The following is an 18008-nucleotide window of genomic DNA, read 5'->3' on the forward strand; positions in this document are numbered from 1 at the left end:
GTGAAATATTTAATTTGCTCAGGTTAGGTTAGGTTAGTAATGCTGAGTTATTGTCTCGTTATGAAAAAAGAAGCAATGTTTTTACTGGCCAATCTAAAACAATTCAAAACGAAATCATACATAGTGTTTATGAATACATAATTGATGTCATAAAATCTGAAATTAATGATCTTAATTTTTTTGCTGTTATATCTGATGATACTACTAACATTGTGGAAAAATCCCAATGTGCAATTACTTTAAGATATGTAAAAAAACTGGTGAGTTAAAGGAGATTTTTTTAGGTTTTCACGATATAAGTAGTAGCAAAACTTCTGAATTTCTTTTTAATTTAATAACTAGTGTATTTATATTGTATTTATATGTATATATTTCCATATAATTTTAGATCTAAGTTCATAGCTCAATGTTATGATGGGGCCATGTTAATGGTCTTCAAAAAAGAATTAGAGATGAAGCATCAAGTGCTCTATTTACTCATTGTTGTGCACATCGGTTAAATCTAGTTTTACAGCAAGGAAGTTATTGTGTGCCTCAATCTTGAATATTTTTTGCCACCCTTTTAAGAATTTTTGTATTTTTTAAAAAGTCTCCAAAATGAACATTTGTTTTAGGTACAACTATTGGCAAGCGTATACCAAGAGCTAATGAGACTCATTGGTGCACACGATCAAAAATTTTAAATGTTGTTGTTTTAAATTTAGATAAGTTATTAGAAGTACTGGTATGTATTAGAGATAATCCTGAGTCAGGAATGGAATCTATAAATGGAACTAAAGTTTTCATAAATAACTTTAAAAAATTTGAATTTGTATTTTTCATGATGGTGTACAACGAAATATTTAATACAACTGATACATTATATTCAGTTCTACAACTTAAATATCTAGATGAGGCTTATTGTGTTGAGCAAGTCAATTCAGCTATTAATAATATAAAATCTTAAAGAAATGATGATCAGTCAACTTATTTTTATAATGAAGCAAAAAAATATAGTTTTATTAAACGGTCAGAAAGGTTATCTGAAACTGAAATTCTAAATAAGTATAAAATATTACGATTTGAAATATTGGATAATATTATATGTCAATTGCATAGGCGCAAATAGGAGGGGTATAGGGGGTATTAGCACCCCCAATTTTACAGTTAGTACCCTCAAATAATGTTCATATTTATGTATCAAAAACTTATTTTTTTCATCAAACATTTGACTATTAGAATATAATACTGTAATGAAATATAAATGAAAAAAATGTTATTCAACATACGCCAATTCACATTTTGTCGAGTTCATATCTATTTATAGAACATTATTAATTATTATTGCCCAATTTATATATATTTTCTACTAAATCTAGTCGTCGCGGTCAATTATATAATTATCACGTTCAGCACCGATTTTGGTTTGGGAAATAATTATCAAGACACTTTCACAGATAAAGATTTTCAAAATTGGAGAAAAGTATTATATTTTATGTATTATAGTTTTATTATAATTAATTTAAATGTTCTTCAATAATTATTACCAACTGGTTATTTCTTATTATTAGAGATAGAAATATAAAGATTGTAAATAAGTTTATTTTATTTAAAATTTTAACTATTAGACAATAAAAAATTGAAACTACTCTCTACCCGGAAATATCATATTACAAGCAAATCAAAATTTGAAAGTTCTAAAAGTTCAAAATTACAAGGATCAGTTGTAAGTCAGTTATCAAAAGGTTATAAAAAACCAGTGGCGGTTCTGGTAGTATTTTTTCGGTGAGGCAACATAATGTATCACCCCCCCCTCCCTCCATACAAAATTAGAATTCACAATAAATGTAATTTAAAAACAAAAATAATTATAATTGTATGAATGCTAATAATATACTTGTTTCGTATAGTAATAATAGATAGGTAATAAACAGAGCATTTTAAAATTTGGTGGTCCTGAAAAGGACCTTTTGAGTAGGTATGCCTAGTCCTGAAAATGACTTTTTAAGTTGGTATGCCTAGTCCTGAATAGGACTTTTTAAGTAGGTATGCCTAGTCCTGAAAAGGACTTTTAAATATGTCTAGTTCTAAAACTATTAATTAACTAAATTAAACTACCACGTCTGTCACTGGATACGTCATAACTCCAACAGTAATTAATTTAATAATGTTTATTACAATAAACTGCAGCACTCGCACATATATTTTAACGCAGACGTTAAGACGAAACCACCGAAAACGGAAAAAGTGTAAGACACAAGCGAATATTCGTACAAGACGTCAAGACAGAAATGACTAATGAATAAATAATGATAAATATAAAATTATTATCAATAGATATTACAACGGACAACGGTTTAATTAGGACTGTCCCGAATCTCGATTGTAACAATAACATCTTTACTGATAATGTGTTTTTACGTTGAAATACCGGCTGACTATATATTCCTGTATACCGAGTCTATTTTTATTTCATAGGCGATGTAAGTCGAGCCTCACAATGATCATTACGCATGCGCAACTCTAGTTATTTTATAGTCGCGTGCATTCGCGTATATACGCTTGTGTGTGTAATTCATGTACACAATAGTACATACTCTGAGGCGGAGATGAACGGTGCCTTCTGACGTCATCGGAACATTGCCACCGGTTGAAACACCAGCGTTTGTTTACGTAATACTTATATTTTCATTCATTTCTTATCGGTTTATCACTATTTTTGGTAATAAACACTAATGATATGATTTACCATTATTTTACAATATAATAAATGATAATTCATATTGTTAAACTTGGCAAAGAAGATTTTTTCTCAAATAAAATCATAAAAACGTTAAAAATTAATATCGAAATATTTATATGCTATCGGTGGGCCAAAATATATACTTTAATAGTATTTTTTACTTTAAATTGTAGGTTAGGCGGCGCCTCACTTGCCTCACCCCCAAAACCGCCACTGTTAAAAAACGAATTTAAGAAAATCATTACTTTACGCAACTAATTTAAATTTTATTATATTTGAGTGGGCAAGGTATGGATTTTAGAGGTCACATCGAAAAAGAAAATTTCTTGAATCAAGGTATGTAATAACTTTTATTAAAATTAATAAATAAAAAACATTAATAATATTAAAATATTCAAGGTAACTTTAAAGAAGTATGCAAATTACTTGAACATTTTTGTAGTACAAACTATTCTAAATGGTTTATACAAAATCAACTCTTAAGTATTTGTGTTGATTATGTCAGACACAACATTATTTTGGATGTACAAACAAATGGTTTTTTTGCATTAATGTGTGATGAAGCTAGGTAATTTTAAAATTCAAGTACTCCACTTAAAAAAAATCCAGTAATGATAACCTATTTATTCATAATTCAATAACAATCAATTAAACCACACAATTTTTTTATATTTATTTAAGGAGTTTTAAAGGCTATCAGATGTCTATATGTCTATTTACACTGTAGGACTAGAAATTCGTGAACGGTTCTTGGGATTTTTGGAGGTATCTAAAAAGCATGATGCTGATTATCTGATTACTGAAATTTGAAATTTTTACAAAACTCTGAATTAAGTCCCTTAAATATAATTACTCGATCACATGATGGCGTGGCTGTTATGTCAGGTCATTTAGGAGGCGTACAAGCAAAAATTAAGGAAAAATACCCCACAGCGATTTTTACTCATTGTATGGCACATCAATTGAACTTGGTTGTGGTTGACATGTGCAATTATATGACGGTATTCATTTTTTATAATTTTCGAAAAACAAATTTAATTTTAATTGTTTATTATAATTTTATTTATTTAGAGTGCAAGGAGTTTATTTAATGTTTTAGAATCAATACATATCTATTTTTAATTTCCTTCGAAAAATGTTAAGCTACAAGACATACAAATTTAATTGGGGTTAAAAAATAGATCTATGACTCATTTATCTGACACACGTTGGGTTTGCAGATATAAAAATTGTGATGTGGTTTTAAATAATTTTAAAGCAATTCTACAAGTAGATATTAAATGAAGAAATTGAAGCCAATTATGATAGAAATGTCAGTTAAGCTATTGGTAAAGTATAAAATATTAAATAAAAATAATACTTTTTGATGTATAAACACTGAACAATGAATAATTTTTTATAACAAATTATTGTTTTTATTTTTAGGTATTTATTCAACCATAACTAAAGGATTGTTTGTCGTGCACTTGTTTATTTTTCATGATGTATTAATTGTAATTAATATACTAAGCAATAAATTACAACAAAAAACTGCAACTCTAGGAAAAGCAGCAGGAATTATTAAAACTGTGATTGAGACTTTTGAAAAAAATATAAAAATTATAATTTATTTTTGGTAATATGGAGAAAAATAAAAGAGTTTGCTGAAAATCAATAACATTTCTTTAGAAAAACCTTTGAAAAGTATATAGTTGATGAAGTGTTTAACATTTGTAATAATTCCGATTGTCATTATAGGGTTTTTATAATTTCTTTTGTATTTTTAGATTCTAAAAGAATAAGAAAAGAACCACATAGTTTGAAAGAATTTTGTCTAAATACATCAACATCTGCTGATAGTATAAATCTTGAGGATTCTGTTGAAAATTATTGGAAAAATAAAATATATTTTGTCATACTTGATACTATAATAATCAACTTAAAGAAACGTTTTTCTGATGAAAGTTTGTTATTGGCTTCTGCTATTGACAACTTTTTTCTGATGGACTTTGATGAAAGTCAACCGCTTATTAATCATTTTGAAGTAAAAATAACTTCCTACCTAATAATATTGTATGTTTATAACATTACATTACATAGTTTACAATATCAGGGTTTATTTAATATTGAAGTTGCATCACTCAAGGCAAAAATGATGGTTGAAAAAAATTGTTTAAAACAGATAAACAAAGATTTTGATTTAATACACTTAAAAATATAATAGAAAAAAATGTATTTCCAAGTATATACAAACTGTTATAAGTAATTTATTAACCATTTTTTTCTACTTATCTTATTTGATATTTTTAATATTAATTATAAAATATTAATGAAGACTATATCAATTTCAGATGGCACTTACACTACCAATTAGTTCTGCCACATGTGAATGATCATTTTCTGCTTTACGTAAAATAAAATAAATTAGAGTTTCAATTGGGCAGAACAGACTAACAGATTTGTCAATACCATACATAGAAAAAGATTTGACAAAATTAATAAATTTTAATAAAGTTATAGATTCATTTGCTAAAAAAGATAGGCGAATAAATCTTATATAAACTTGAAATTTTGTACTTCTATATTTTAATGCTTATTGTATTCATTTTTATAAAAAATTTAGTTCATTAAATCCATTAAATCATTATAGTTTTAATATAAATTAAATAGGTACCCAATAAATACAGAGCTTAAACAAACTCAATTTTTTTATTGAAATTGCGCCTATCGTCAATTGACTGACCGTTTCTAATACTTAAATAAATTAAAATTTGTATCTTTAGTTGATACTCCAAATTTAAATCATTAAGAAGTATTTGATACAGATTAATTGAAAAATGAATTGTCAGTTATCAGTTATTTACTTTGATGAGCAATTTCATAATCAAGTATTCAACAATGTGTGCAATTATTAAAAGAGTTAGAAGAGTCTGGGTTATTAATGGAAGCATATAAACTGTATTGTCTTGTTTTGACTATACCTTCCACCAGTGTATCTGTTGAAAGAAATTTTTCATGTTTAAAACGCATTAAAAGTTATTTAAGAAATTCTATGACAGAAGAAAGATTATCATTCTTAGCTAAAATTTCTATTGAAAAGGAGTTAATTAATATTATATCAAAAAATGATCAAAAATTCTACGAAAAAATAATTGAAAAATTTGCATTACTTAAAGACAGAAATTTAATTTATAAAACATAATATAAAATTAATTTTATACAATATTCTGCGTTTAGTGATATATTAACATTTGCTTTGACGCGCTCTACCGATGAATTATTATAACAGACAGTGGCGGGTTACCCTACAGGCAAAGTAATCAGATGTAATCAATCAGATGATTGGAGCGGCAAATTTGTCGCACTTAGGAAAAAATATATTTACGAATATTGGCCATTAAGTTACTAACATTTAACTCACTGAAATACTGAATACTGAAATGGTTTCAGTGAACGCGATGAACTCGAATTTTTATTATTAGCGAAACTATGTTTTTCCCTGAAACGGTTTATTTAAAATTTACAATTATAGATCTATCATATATATATTATAGCGATAGCCGATAGCCCACGACGTTCTTTCTGTCAATTGTATTGTATTTTCGTGATTCTATTATTTACAATTACAAAGAATGTTATACATATTATCCTTATCATAACATTATTCTACTCATTAGTATTTAGTATATCGACTATACCGTGACACTGTCCGACAGTGCAACTAACGACGTCTTTATTAATTTGTATAACAATTTATTATTCAAATTATTATATCATAATGAGTGATGGTAGATTAAGGAAAAGTGGTGCAAAATACAAAAAGCTCCGAAAAGAGCACGAAGAAAAGGAGAAAAGGGTGATTCAAAAAACAAGAAAACTTGATAGTTTTTTCACAAATTTAAAAACAGGTAAAACAATTTACTTTATAAAATATTTTTTTTAAATTTTTGATGACACGTTCACTGCGATAGTGCGATTTGGTTAACCTGCCAATAAAATGGTGTCATCCGCACAATATTTTACAATACATACGTGCTTTCGCACGTCACTGATTAATTCGTAGTTGCGATTCGACGTTTCTTAATAACATTAGATGTTGTATTACTTTTTTATCTATGTTTGTATAATTATTTGATACATTGCAGTAACTTATATTATATAATAATAAAATAATACAACTGTTGAATTATTTTATTATTATAAAATAATAATAAATTTTTTTTTTTCTATTATTGCTGTGCTCCAATCGGCATTTTTTATTTGTATTATTGTACCTAACTCCGTGATGTTTTGTGTGCAAAATTTTATTATAATTTATTAACATAGATAATATAGGTAGCATGTAGGTACTAGGTACCTAATATAGGAATGTGTATTTTAATATGATCCACAGTGAACGTGTTAAAAACAAATATGCATAAAAAAAAAATATTTTTTCAACATAAATTATGGTAAAAAAAATACACAATTTTTATTTAATTTACAATTGTGTAGAATTTTCCATTTACAATTTAAATAATTTAATGTTGATTACTGAATATTGTTATATTTATATAGACTCATCAACATCAACTACTATTCTCTCATTAACTACAAGTACTATTACTTTAACTACAAGTACTTCAACGAGTTCAACTTGTCATCCCAATACTGAATTAGATATTACACCCTAGCCCTATCATTTTTTCCGTTTCAACACCTTTAGAATTAGAGAAAGAAAACCACGTAGGTGATGCTGGAGATCTGACTTTCGTAGATATAGCTAAATTTACAGCCCCGAAATGTCCGGTATCTCTTGATAATATAACTGTAAATACCGATCCTGCCAAATGGGTAATAAACGAGACGACAATAGACCAACTACTTTCGAGAGACATCGATCAGAACATACCTGAAGATTTTTCTGTCACAAGGAAGTATTACTCCTCAGTAAGTGGATATCGGTCATTGACAAAACTTGCATTTGAAAGAAAAATGAAAAATGGAAAACTGCACAGAAAATATTTATGCTATTCTTCGAGTAAAATGGCACTTTTTTGCATTCCATGCCGTTTATTTGGTAAAGGTAGTTCAAAATTTGGTACAGATGGATATGATGATTGGAATAATGTACACAGCGGCCTAACCTCCCATGAAAATTCCACAGAGCATGTTCAAAGCTCTAGCACTTTCTTAAACAGAAGTAAGTTGAAAAATCGAATAGATAAATGTGCTTCAACGAGTTGTAGCGGTAGTAAAAAAACTTGGTAGTCGAGGACTACCATTTAGAGGGAAGAATGAGCAATTTGGGTCTAATAAGAATGGAAATTTTATGATGTGCTTGGAGCTTATTGCGGAATTCGATCCTTTCATGTCTAATCATATAGATGCTTATGGAAATCCGGGTCGAGGTAAGACATCCTATCTGTCTTCTACAATTTGCGAAGAGTTTATTTCCTTGATTGCAAAAAAAGTATTAAGTGTGATTATCGATGAATTAAATCGTAGCAAGTATTTTTCCATTGTTGTTGATTCAACGCCCGATATCAGTCACGTGGATGAACTGTTGTTTGTAATCAGATATGTAAAACGAGAAATTCAAGAAGATACGCCAGCCGAAGTTGAACGATTTTTAAAATTTATATCCAATATTGGACATAAGGCAAAAGACATGCTAAATGCAGTTATAGGTACACTGGAAGAATTTGGTTTGAATTTACAGGATTGCCGTGGTCAATCTTATGATACCGCCGCAAACATGTCTGGATGTTACTCAGGGTTAAAAACAAGGATACAAAACCTAAATCCATTAGCAATTTATGTACCATGTGGAGGACATAGTCTAAACCTCGTTGAATTGTCCGCAGTTGATTCTATCAAAGAAGCGGCATTTTTTTTTGATTACTTAGAAGCCATCTATGATTTTTTTGCAAAATCTACTTATCGGTGGCAATTGATGAAACAGAAATTGAAACCAAATCAGAAGGTAGTAAAAAGAGCTACTGGAACTAGGTGGTCTAGTCGTTATAATGCATGTTCTTCTTTTAAAAATAGTTGGGAAGAAATTATGGAAACATTGAACGATATAGAAAATAATAATTCTGAAAAACCCATAAATCGTAGAAAAGCTGCAGGTTTAAAAAACAACTTAAGTACCTTTGAGTCGGTCTTCATGGCCGTATTTTAGACTTCTCTGTTAGAACGATTCAATAAAACAAGCATAATTTTACAATCAACATCAGTTAACTTGGAACATGTTGTTGATCTATACAAATCTTTAATTGGTTATGTGAGTGAAATAAGAACTAATGAAATGTTCCAAAAATTCATTGATGAAGCAAAAAAAATTAGAAAAGAAGAATATGAATTAGACAAAAAACGTCGTCTTACGCGATCCCTTTTATGCGATGAACTAGACGAATGTAGTTCTAGAGCAAATGAAGCGGTTTTTGACGGTAAAGACAAATTAAAAACTGTTTATTTTGTCGTATTGGATCAACTCAGAAAACAACTGGATATGAGACATTCTGGGTATGAAAATATTTACGATAAATTCAAATTTTTTATCAACATAGACAAGTCGATTGATATTGATGATATTGTCCAAGGAGCCAAAAAACTACAACAATTTTATGAAACTGACATTGATGAAAACACATTTACACAAGAATGCATACATTTTAAAACTTATATGCAAAATGCAATAGAAAAAAAACAACAAAATCAAAGTCTGTTTACATTTTTTAGAAATCAGAATTTAGAAGAACTATTTCCGAATGTTAGCATCGCTTTAAGAATATACTCCTGTATGGCGGTTACCAACTGTTCGGCAGAAAGATCGTTTTCGTGTCTTAAAAGAACTAAAACGTATTTAAGATCTACTATTGGTGAAAATCGGTTAAATAATTTGGCTCTCCTGTGCATTGAATCGGAATTAGTGTCGGCAATTGACTTTCAAGACCTAATCAATACATTCGCTAACCTCAAAAGCCGATCTAAAATAATTTAATGTTAGACTATTGTATACAATTTAAAATAATAAAAAATAATTTATCTCAAACAATGTATTTCTATATGTATTTTGTTTTTTTTTTTTTAAAAAAGGTTGAAAATGAGACAGTGGCAAATGTCCTGCTTGTAGGCGGCAAATTGCTTAATCCGCCACTGATAACAGAACTTTCAAGATTTAAATTTTTTGGTGGGAAATTATTCCCCATTGCCCTATGGTGGGTTTACATTTTGAAAATATCTGCCTCATCCATCATACGGTTCACGAGCCGCCACTGCTACCGATATAAACCGCACGCCAGACTATAAATGATCGACGTTTCTGTTCTGCGATTCTTATGGACGCGTCATTTAACCGATAGCTTCTTTTAGAAGGATGTTTGCAATAAAAAAAAAAAAAATCATCCAAGAACTGTTTTTTTTAACGCTATACCGGTTGCTGAATCCGTAATTCGTTACAATATAATAATATTTCATTTGCGTTTTAACACACATTGATCTTATTACGCGCTTTTCGTTTTCGGTCGACGGCGTTATTTTTTTTCCTCACCTGTTCGCTAAACTTAATCAAAACCACCTCCGGTCCATGTCCCCGGGGTATTCCGTAATGTTCGCGACACATGACATGTATCCGATCACGATTATATCACGTTTACGAACGGCCAAATGAATGTCGTAATAATAAAGTCAGTTGAGATAATATAATAACTCATTATTTCGGAGAATCAAAAGAATAGAAAAAATAAAATAAACCGTTGGTTATAACATGTGCCGGCATTACGGGGTTCGCTGGCAGAGAAATTGATTCTTTATCAAAATACCTAGCCATGTGTTTATTGTTTGCAAGCAGATTTCCGTAGTAAGAAGTGGAACTGTCAAACGCGTGGCAAAAAATATTATTATTATTATTATTATTATTATTGTATAATAAAAATGAACAATAGTCTAAAAAGTAAAACTTTAGTACGATATTTTGAACGCTGCAGTTTTTGAGAATAAGGCGAAATATTTTAATCTCGTATTACGATTATGATACGTCATGGACCGACTGCAATTTTAATATCGTCCGAAAATACACGATTCGTAGAAAGTTTTAAAAATGAAATTCAATAAGAATGTCCTGGGAAATAATAATATAGCAGTGGATAATAGTCGGAAAAGATTAAAAATGATCAAGTGTAAAATAATCGATTGGTACGAATGTCTGTGTGTATAATGACCATAGGTATGTAGAATATTATGTATATATATTTAACTCAACGTAAAAACACTCATCGCTGTGTACAATAGCTTAGTTGGAAATCTCACACGAGAGAGGAAGACTAGATGAAATACCATTTGTATACATACGATGTATTGTGTATTTAAGAATAATTTACATTGTAAACGGTGGACATCGCTTATTAGACTCAAAATAACCTGGAACTTATCAAAGTACATTAAAAAAATTCGGTTATCAGACTCAAATTTTGTAAGTAACTTTTACAATTAATAAAAGCAAAAAAACGAAACGAAGTCAATAATTAATTCAAATTTTTGTTTTTTTCCTCTCCGCCTTTAAGGTTTATTCGGTTAACTAGTGTCACTTTATAATCTGGTCCCAAAGTGAGTCTTATGAACGACGTCCACTGTATATATATATGTGTATTTATAGACTTATTTGCAATAAATAATATTACGATATATTTTTTTTTTTTTTTAAATAAATATTTAGATCTGCGTTATAATAAAATTGCATTAAAATATGTTTTTAATTTATAGAATTCAAATTTGAAAATTTAAAATTAAATTTTACAATGAAAAATATACGAATGGAACGATGTGTTATATATAAGGGTAATAATAATAACAAATTATTAAAAATTCTAAATAAAAAGTTTTTTTAAGTGAAAGTATTGTTATTTAATAGACACAATGATATTATGAATATAACAATGGTATAGTCCAAATATTAGCTTAGTTATATTTAAAAGGGGGGGATGAGGGTTCATCATGTAGCATCTTGAGATTTGAACTATAGTTGCGCCAATGCCATCAGTATCGAGTAAACTTAATGTTATAATATTATACGTCCACGGTCGTATAACGAAATGAACTACGGCAGTAGAACCTCGAACGTTTGTCTTTATTTTTTTCAAATTATAGAATACAATTTAAAATTTTTAAATTTGAGTTTTCAGTATTAAAAAAAAATATTTTAGCACAATTTTATCACAGCGCAAAATCTAATAATGAATTAAAAAATAAAAAATAAAAAAATAATTAAAAATAATAAATAGGACGAAAGTTATTCCATTTGTCAAATCATCTTGGGACATCACCTATATGGTAGGTAATTTAATGTAGTAGATGGCATGTTCATGAAACAGAGCATAGATTTTGTACTACAGTAAATAACCGAGCTCCTTAAATTATCTTATGGTGTTTTATTTTTTCAAAAAATTAGAATATTTCGTCGAAAACGGTAAACGGAAAACAAGTCCCAGGAAAAAAAGTCTCCGTTAGTTTCAACCTGTGTAATTTACAAAATAATCGTTTTAAAAATAATATTTATACTTCATCTAATGTTGTGTATATCGTACTTATCTGAACAAACGATTATAGCCGAATTAACAAGTAGAATAGGAACCAGAGGCGTATTTTAGGGGGGGCAATGCCCCGGAAATTTCAAGTAATAAAAAAGGTCGGTTGTAATCTCGGCCCGATAATATTTATAGGTGAAATAAAATGGCGATGTATAAACCATAAATGTACAGCTTTTTTAAAAATGTTTGAAATAAATAATGATATTACAGAGAAATATGATGATCATCTGCATGAACCTATCAGGGATCAAGTACTACTACGACAATGAGTTACCACCGCGGCCAAGCGCAAAGAAACTGAGGATATCTGCAGTAGGCCAAACAACATTTTTTATAGTGCAGTTAGGTTAAACAATGTACCTGACGCGCAAGATCTACAAATAAGTGATATTCTGTATGTTAAAAGGAATATATACAACGCCTCCTCATGGTGTCCTCTGGGTAATGCTAAATGGTTCTCAAAAATATTATAAGAAAATAATACAAATGTACATTTTTATCCGAGCCGAGTTTACACCTAAATTATTTTTACCTGCAAAAACCCCGGGCCGAGTTTATACTTAAATTATTTTTACCTAAAAAAAACATGGACCGAGTTTACAATAGACCTATTGAAAACTTTTTTTCCTCGGGCCGACTTTACAATCACCCCATTTTATAACGATACTAAGTGTCCGTATCAGGGCACCAAAATGTTTTTATAACATTATAAGTATAACGTTAAACTGTTCAAAAAGCGATTGAAATCGATAATAGATAGCGAAATAGAAACAAAAAATGATTAAAATTAATATCGAATAACATAACAGAAAACGATTAACGATTGAAACATGTAATGAAGCACGCTCTCAAACGAAAACGGCCCTTTTCAGGGCCAACAAGAACAATATTGTGACGATGTAAAACAGCATGAAGGCAATTAATGTACTCGTATTAATGTAAAATATTCTGTTGTTGTTTATTTTCGGCTATAAAGATGCCGCGATACCTAAATAACGATGAGTGGGAAGGGTGGGTGGGCCTCCGCAATCGTTCCAAATTGCTTTTACGCACAGCTGCTGTGTGCGGCTCGAGAATCATTTTATATTCCATAAATTATTTCTATAAGCTCCAATCCTTCCGCGAGGAAAATTCAAATCGCGACAGTAAGTGTAATAATATTGTCAAATTGTAACGCAGCCGCGGACGTTTTATCGCAAACGTACGTTATGCGCCCTTTTCTATCCGCCAAATGGTTGTCAAAGACCATTGAACGATTAATAACAATAACTGGTCACAGTAATTATTTGCAGGATAAACTCTCATTTAAAATAAACCTAACATAAAGGACATTTTATAGACTGTCCCAGTATAAAGGTTAGGAAATACTGCCATAGAATATACTTAGTGCCGCAACTACACACTATGGGGCTGGTATGCAAATCTGAATTTGGGGCCTAAATATTTTTTCAAAAAAGTATTTACCTACTCTAAATAAAATATGTTAATCGGTGTTTATATTATGGAAGGTAGTTTAGTGAATCTTTAATTTTAAATGACCTGCATTGATGTAGACCTGCATTATTTCTGTTCTAAGAATTAATATTACTATATGGTTATAAACACTTTAGTAATATAATAGTATTTATAATCAATGGTATTGCATTTGGTCATTGGCAACTAGTTAGTAGTTAGGTATATTATTTGATTATCAATATTAAATAATATCATAAATTTGTTTTTTACATTTATCAATTTACCGTTTGGGGCCTATAACGGTTTGGAGGCCGATGTGCAACGCACACCTTGCACACCCGGTAGTTGCAGCACTGAGTATACTACACATACGCTGTATAATTTTAACATTATTATGATTATTCACGCGTAAATTACGTATACTCTAAAGTATTAAGCACTTCATGCAGAAGTATCAAACGTAATTAGTTTAACAGGTTTTAATTTTGGCATTATTTTTCAATAGACATTCAGTTTTCCCTCAAACGATGAGTGTATTACTAAGAAGTAATTATTGACGATATACTATGTATTTACGATGGTATCAATTTGTTTAAATAATTTTAATTTCTGTTCGTGTACAAAATAAAAATGCATGCATTTAAATTTTTTATTAATATTTACAACCCTTTTCCACTACCACTTTCGTCTAAATCATAAAAATATCCGTGTTCAGATACTCGTCGGCGTAGTATATTCTCAACAAAATTGACTGGACATCAGTGGTAATAGGTACTATTAGTAGTTAAACTGCCATACGATAAATAATCATAAATAAAGTAGTTAAACTGCAAAAAAAATTAAAATATTATTTCCTATATTCGTCGTCATGCTGAGTACGAGCCTTTAAAAACGACAGGAGGCTACAGATCGGTCTCATATTTTTGTCCCTCTTTATGGAAAGCTCGTCGTGCGCTCCGAACAGAGGTGTATTTTAGGGGGCGAAGGGGCCGATCGCCCCTCCCTAAATCCGTATTGAAGGAATCGATCATATGTGAGATACACATTTCAAATTTTTTTAATGTGGATCATTTTATAATGATACTTAGTGTCCATACTTAGTGAAAAATAAAATAAAACACAAGCGTAACTTTCAGAACACAGACAGGTGTTAAAAAAGAACTACACAAAAGTCGATTCTAAGTGGATCCGACATAAGATTAAAAAAAAAAAAGCACAAATATTAAGGATTCACCTGATTTATGTATTACCAATCATTTTACTTGTAAATTTTGAGTCTGAATTAAAAAAAAAAATTGAGTCGAAACCTCTCCTAGAAGTAAGTCTAAGTACGCCTCTGGCTCCGAAAACGCTTCTGTGCTGTTGCCGGAACACCGTTCGGCACGACCGTCGTCGAATTTATGGAAGGACCGATCTCCTCGGTGGCGGTCGTGATGATCACCTCGGTAGTACTTACGATATCTTCCCCACTGGTGGTCGTGTTCACCTTCTCAGTGGTAGTCACGATATCCTCCTCGCTCACAGTCCCGGTCTTATCGGTGCTGGTCTGCTCATCTCCGGTGACCGCGATCTTCTCGTCACCAATGGTATCGTTCGACGTGGCGACGGGCAGCTGATTCACGTTACCGGGAGCTCCGCCGTCCGCACCGATCTGCGACGACTGTTTGTCCCCGATTGTCGGTTGTCGTTTTCGCGCAACGTTGCTCATGGTGGATGACCGACTCGGGGACACGACGGTCGATTTTCGGGAGGTCCAGATCGACCAAAAACGTCCCGTGCTGACGATCTGGTGACTCGTCGGAGTCACCGACACCGAAATCTCATTATCAGACGAAAATACCGAGGCCACGGAGTTCGCGCAACTAGCCAGGTGCAGCAACTGAAATACTAATACAATGTCACGGCGAAACATCTTCATTTTATTTTGAAAATATTTAAATATATTTAACACTGAGTAATTTAAAATATAAAATCTATAATCTAACACTTGTGAAATGGATTACAGTCACGGGTTATAAGATACAAATCGTTTAAAATATCATTAAATGTCTCCCGTAATTTCCATAGTGATAACAAAACTACAAGTGTTGTAAAGCCAATATTCGATATATTTTTATTGCTTTTGTACAATAATATTTTATTTGGTAAGTATGACGAATTTCAAAGATGTCATTTTACATACGATAGATATTACACGAGGATTTGTGCAAGGGCGTATTTGAGTTGTGGCCAGGGGGGGGGCGAAACTAATTTTTCTTCAATACAAACTTTAAAATAAATTAATGTTCATTACAGGAGTTTACCCAAGGGGGTTTCGGGTTCGGACCCCCCCCCATTGAAATTTTTACATACTCAATGGTTTAATAGTAAATAGTGTATTTTAATTTCCCATTATTTTCAATATACAAAGTTTATAGATGATATAATATACCTATAATGTATAAAACACGTTTAAATTATACTGTTTTTTTAATATTATTTTTTATTGTTAATTAAATAATGAATATATATTTTTTAACATTTCACTACCAAATAAAAATTGATTTCAAATTATAGTACTTACCTATAATAGTAAACCTTTATGCAAAATATGTGTGATGTGTGTATAATTATTGTGACTATTACTATAGTTATTAACAGTAATTTGTATGTATTGAATTAAACTATAATTATAATTAGAGAACAGATAAAAAAAATATTGGACCCTTCCTAAAAAAATTCCTGAGTACGCCCCTGGTTCATTATCTACAGCTCATGTTCCTGTTGCTCCTTTGAGTGAATAAATAAAAATTCAAGCACCAAATTGAATTTAATATTTATTTAATAAATATATTTAAAACCTACTGCATATAAAATAAGTATTAATAATAACAACAACACAAATAGTTCTTATACTAAAATTGTACCTTCAGTCTGAATCCTGTATAAAAAAACAACAAATAATCATAGTAGTAATAGTACCTATTAATTATTATATTATTATACATTAAAAACTTTTAAAACAATTAAGATAGGTAACTTAATTTAACAAATATCTAAGTAGAAAACATAAGGTTGCTAAGTAGTCAAATAACAAATTCCAAATTTCTTTTTTTCATTTTGGCAATTTTTGGTTGATTGTTTCATCAATGGGTACAATAATATTTTTATGCACATGCAGCAAAGCCGAACCTGTTAGTCTATGCTGGCCTATTCTTGATCTTAAATATATTTTCAATTTGTAAAAATATATTTTTTGCAAATATTTGCAATTTAAAGAATATGGAAACAAATATTGTCAGTTATTATGATTATTATTTGGGTTAGGGACTTCTAGCTCTATATAATACACAAATATGCCTACTTTTGTGCACAAAAAAATTACTAAATACCTATGCAGAACAAAAAGTATCAGACATTATGCTGTAAAAAAAAAAAAAAAAAATAGGCGAGTAAAATTATTAAAGACTTATATAGCTCTAATAAATACAAAAATATACAATATGCATAAATGCACCAAAAAATGACTTACTAGTAAATATGTTGTAAAAAAAGTTTTACTTTAAATTATTTTATATTATCTGATAAATATCTTGCTTATGGTTGTAAATGTCTATAACTGCAATATCTGTGAAAGATAATATTGATAATACCAGATATTCATTCTACAACCAAAAATGTTTTGATATATGAAAATAAACAAAAATTGATACCCATGATCAAATTGACATTGAATTTATAATCATATTATAATGATAAACTAGTAATTTATATTCTTAATTATTTATACATTACATTTTTTTAATAAATCAATGTAGTACATTAAAAAGAAATACGAGCCATGGGGGGGGCGAATACCCCTTTTGCCCTCCTCCTGCCCCAAATACGCCCTTGGATCTGTGGAACCCATCAAACCAAATATTACGAAGAGGCAATTATTTTATCGGTTATTCGTGTTACGGATATTATGTTTGGAAAACTTGGATTATAACTCAACAATAAACTACGATGGACATTAGTTGTATTGAAAACAGTATCAGTGTTTAAAGCTAAATAAAAAAATGTTTTTGAAAAAAATCATGTACATTAGGCTAGCAACAATATTGACTAGAATATATAATGAAATATCTTAATATTCCTTAAATCAAAACAATAATTTAAAGTATTAACAGTGAATATTCAAAAATATATTATACGAGTAATACATACTTTTTAATTTTTACATTCGTTGTACATCGATTAATTCTTCTTCAACTACTTTTATTTTTTTATTCGTGTTCAATTAAAACTACTGTTTTCAT

The 18008-nt window shown here is 29.8% G+C and overlaps 1 protein-coding gene and 1 long non-coding RNA gene across 6 annotated transcripts; both read left to right on the forward strand.

Moving 5' to 3' along the window:
- Positions 1 to 2577: 2577 nt before the first annotated feature.
- Positions 2578 to 4935, forward strand: LOC112685722. Of its 5 annotated transcripts, none has more exons than XR_003148830.1 (8): positions 2578 to 2652; positions 2896 to 3058; positions 3122 to 3290; positions 3404 to 3723; positions 3794 to 4050; positions 4148 to 4405; positions 4489 to 4745; positions 4802 to 4935. It is a non-coding gene; the product is annotated as an uncharacterized LOC112685722 (long non-coding RNA). The 5 variants fall into 5 exon arrangements; XR_003148827.1 differs by having other exon boundaries at positions 4815 to 4935; XR_003148826.1 differs by lacking the exon at positions 4802 to 4935 and having other exon boundaries at positions 3122 to 3330; positions 4489 to 4619.
- A 1597-nt stretch (positions 4936 to 6532) lies between these two features.
- Positions 6533 to 9689, forward strand: LOC112685727 (zinc finger MYM-type protein 1-like). Its single transcript, XM_025557693.1, has 2 exons — positions 6533 to 6609; positions 7259 to 9689. Exon 2 carries the CDS (start codon positions 8013 to 8015, stop codon positions 8865 to 8867), a length of 855 nt encoding a protein of 284 aa, XP_025413478.1. The 5' UTR covers positions 6533 to 6609; positions 7259 to 8012; the 3' UTR covers positions 8868 to 9689.
- Positions 9690 to 18008: the final 8319 nt, after the last annotated feature.

Source organism: Sipha flava, unplaced genomic scaffold (assembly GCF_003268045.1).
Source record: "Sipha flava isolate LNK unplaced genomic scaffold, YSA_version1 289_pilon_pilon, whole genome shotgun sequence".
NCBI classification, from domain to species: Eukaryota; Metazoa; Arthropoda; class Insecta; order Hemiptera; family Aphididae; genus Sipha; species Sipha flava.

Coding starts and splice junctions, on each gene's coding strand:
- LOC112685727 (XM_025557693.1), top strand. CDS start 8,013: ATGATGTGCTTGGAGCTTATTGCGGAATTCGATCCTTTCATGTCTAAT.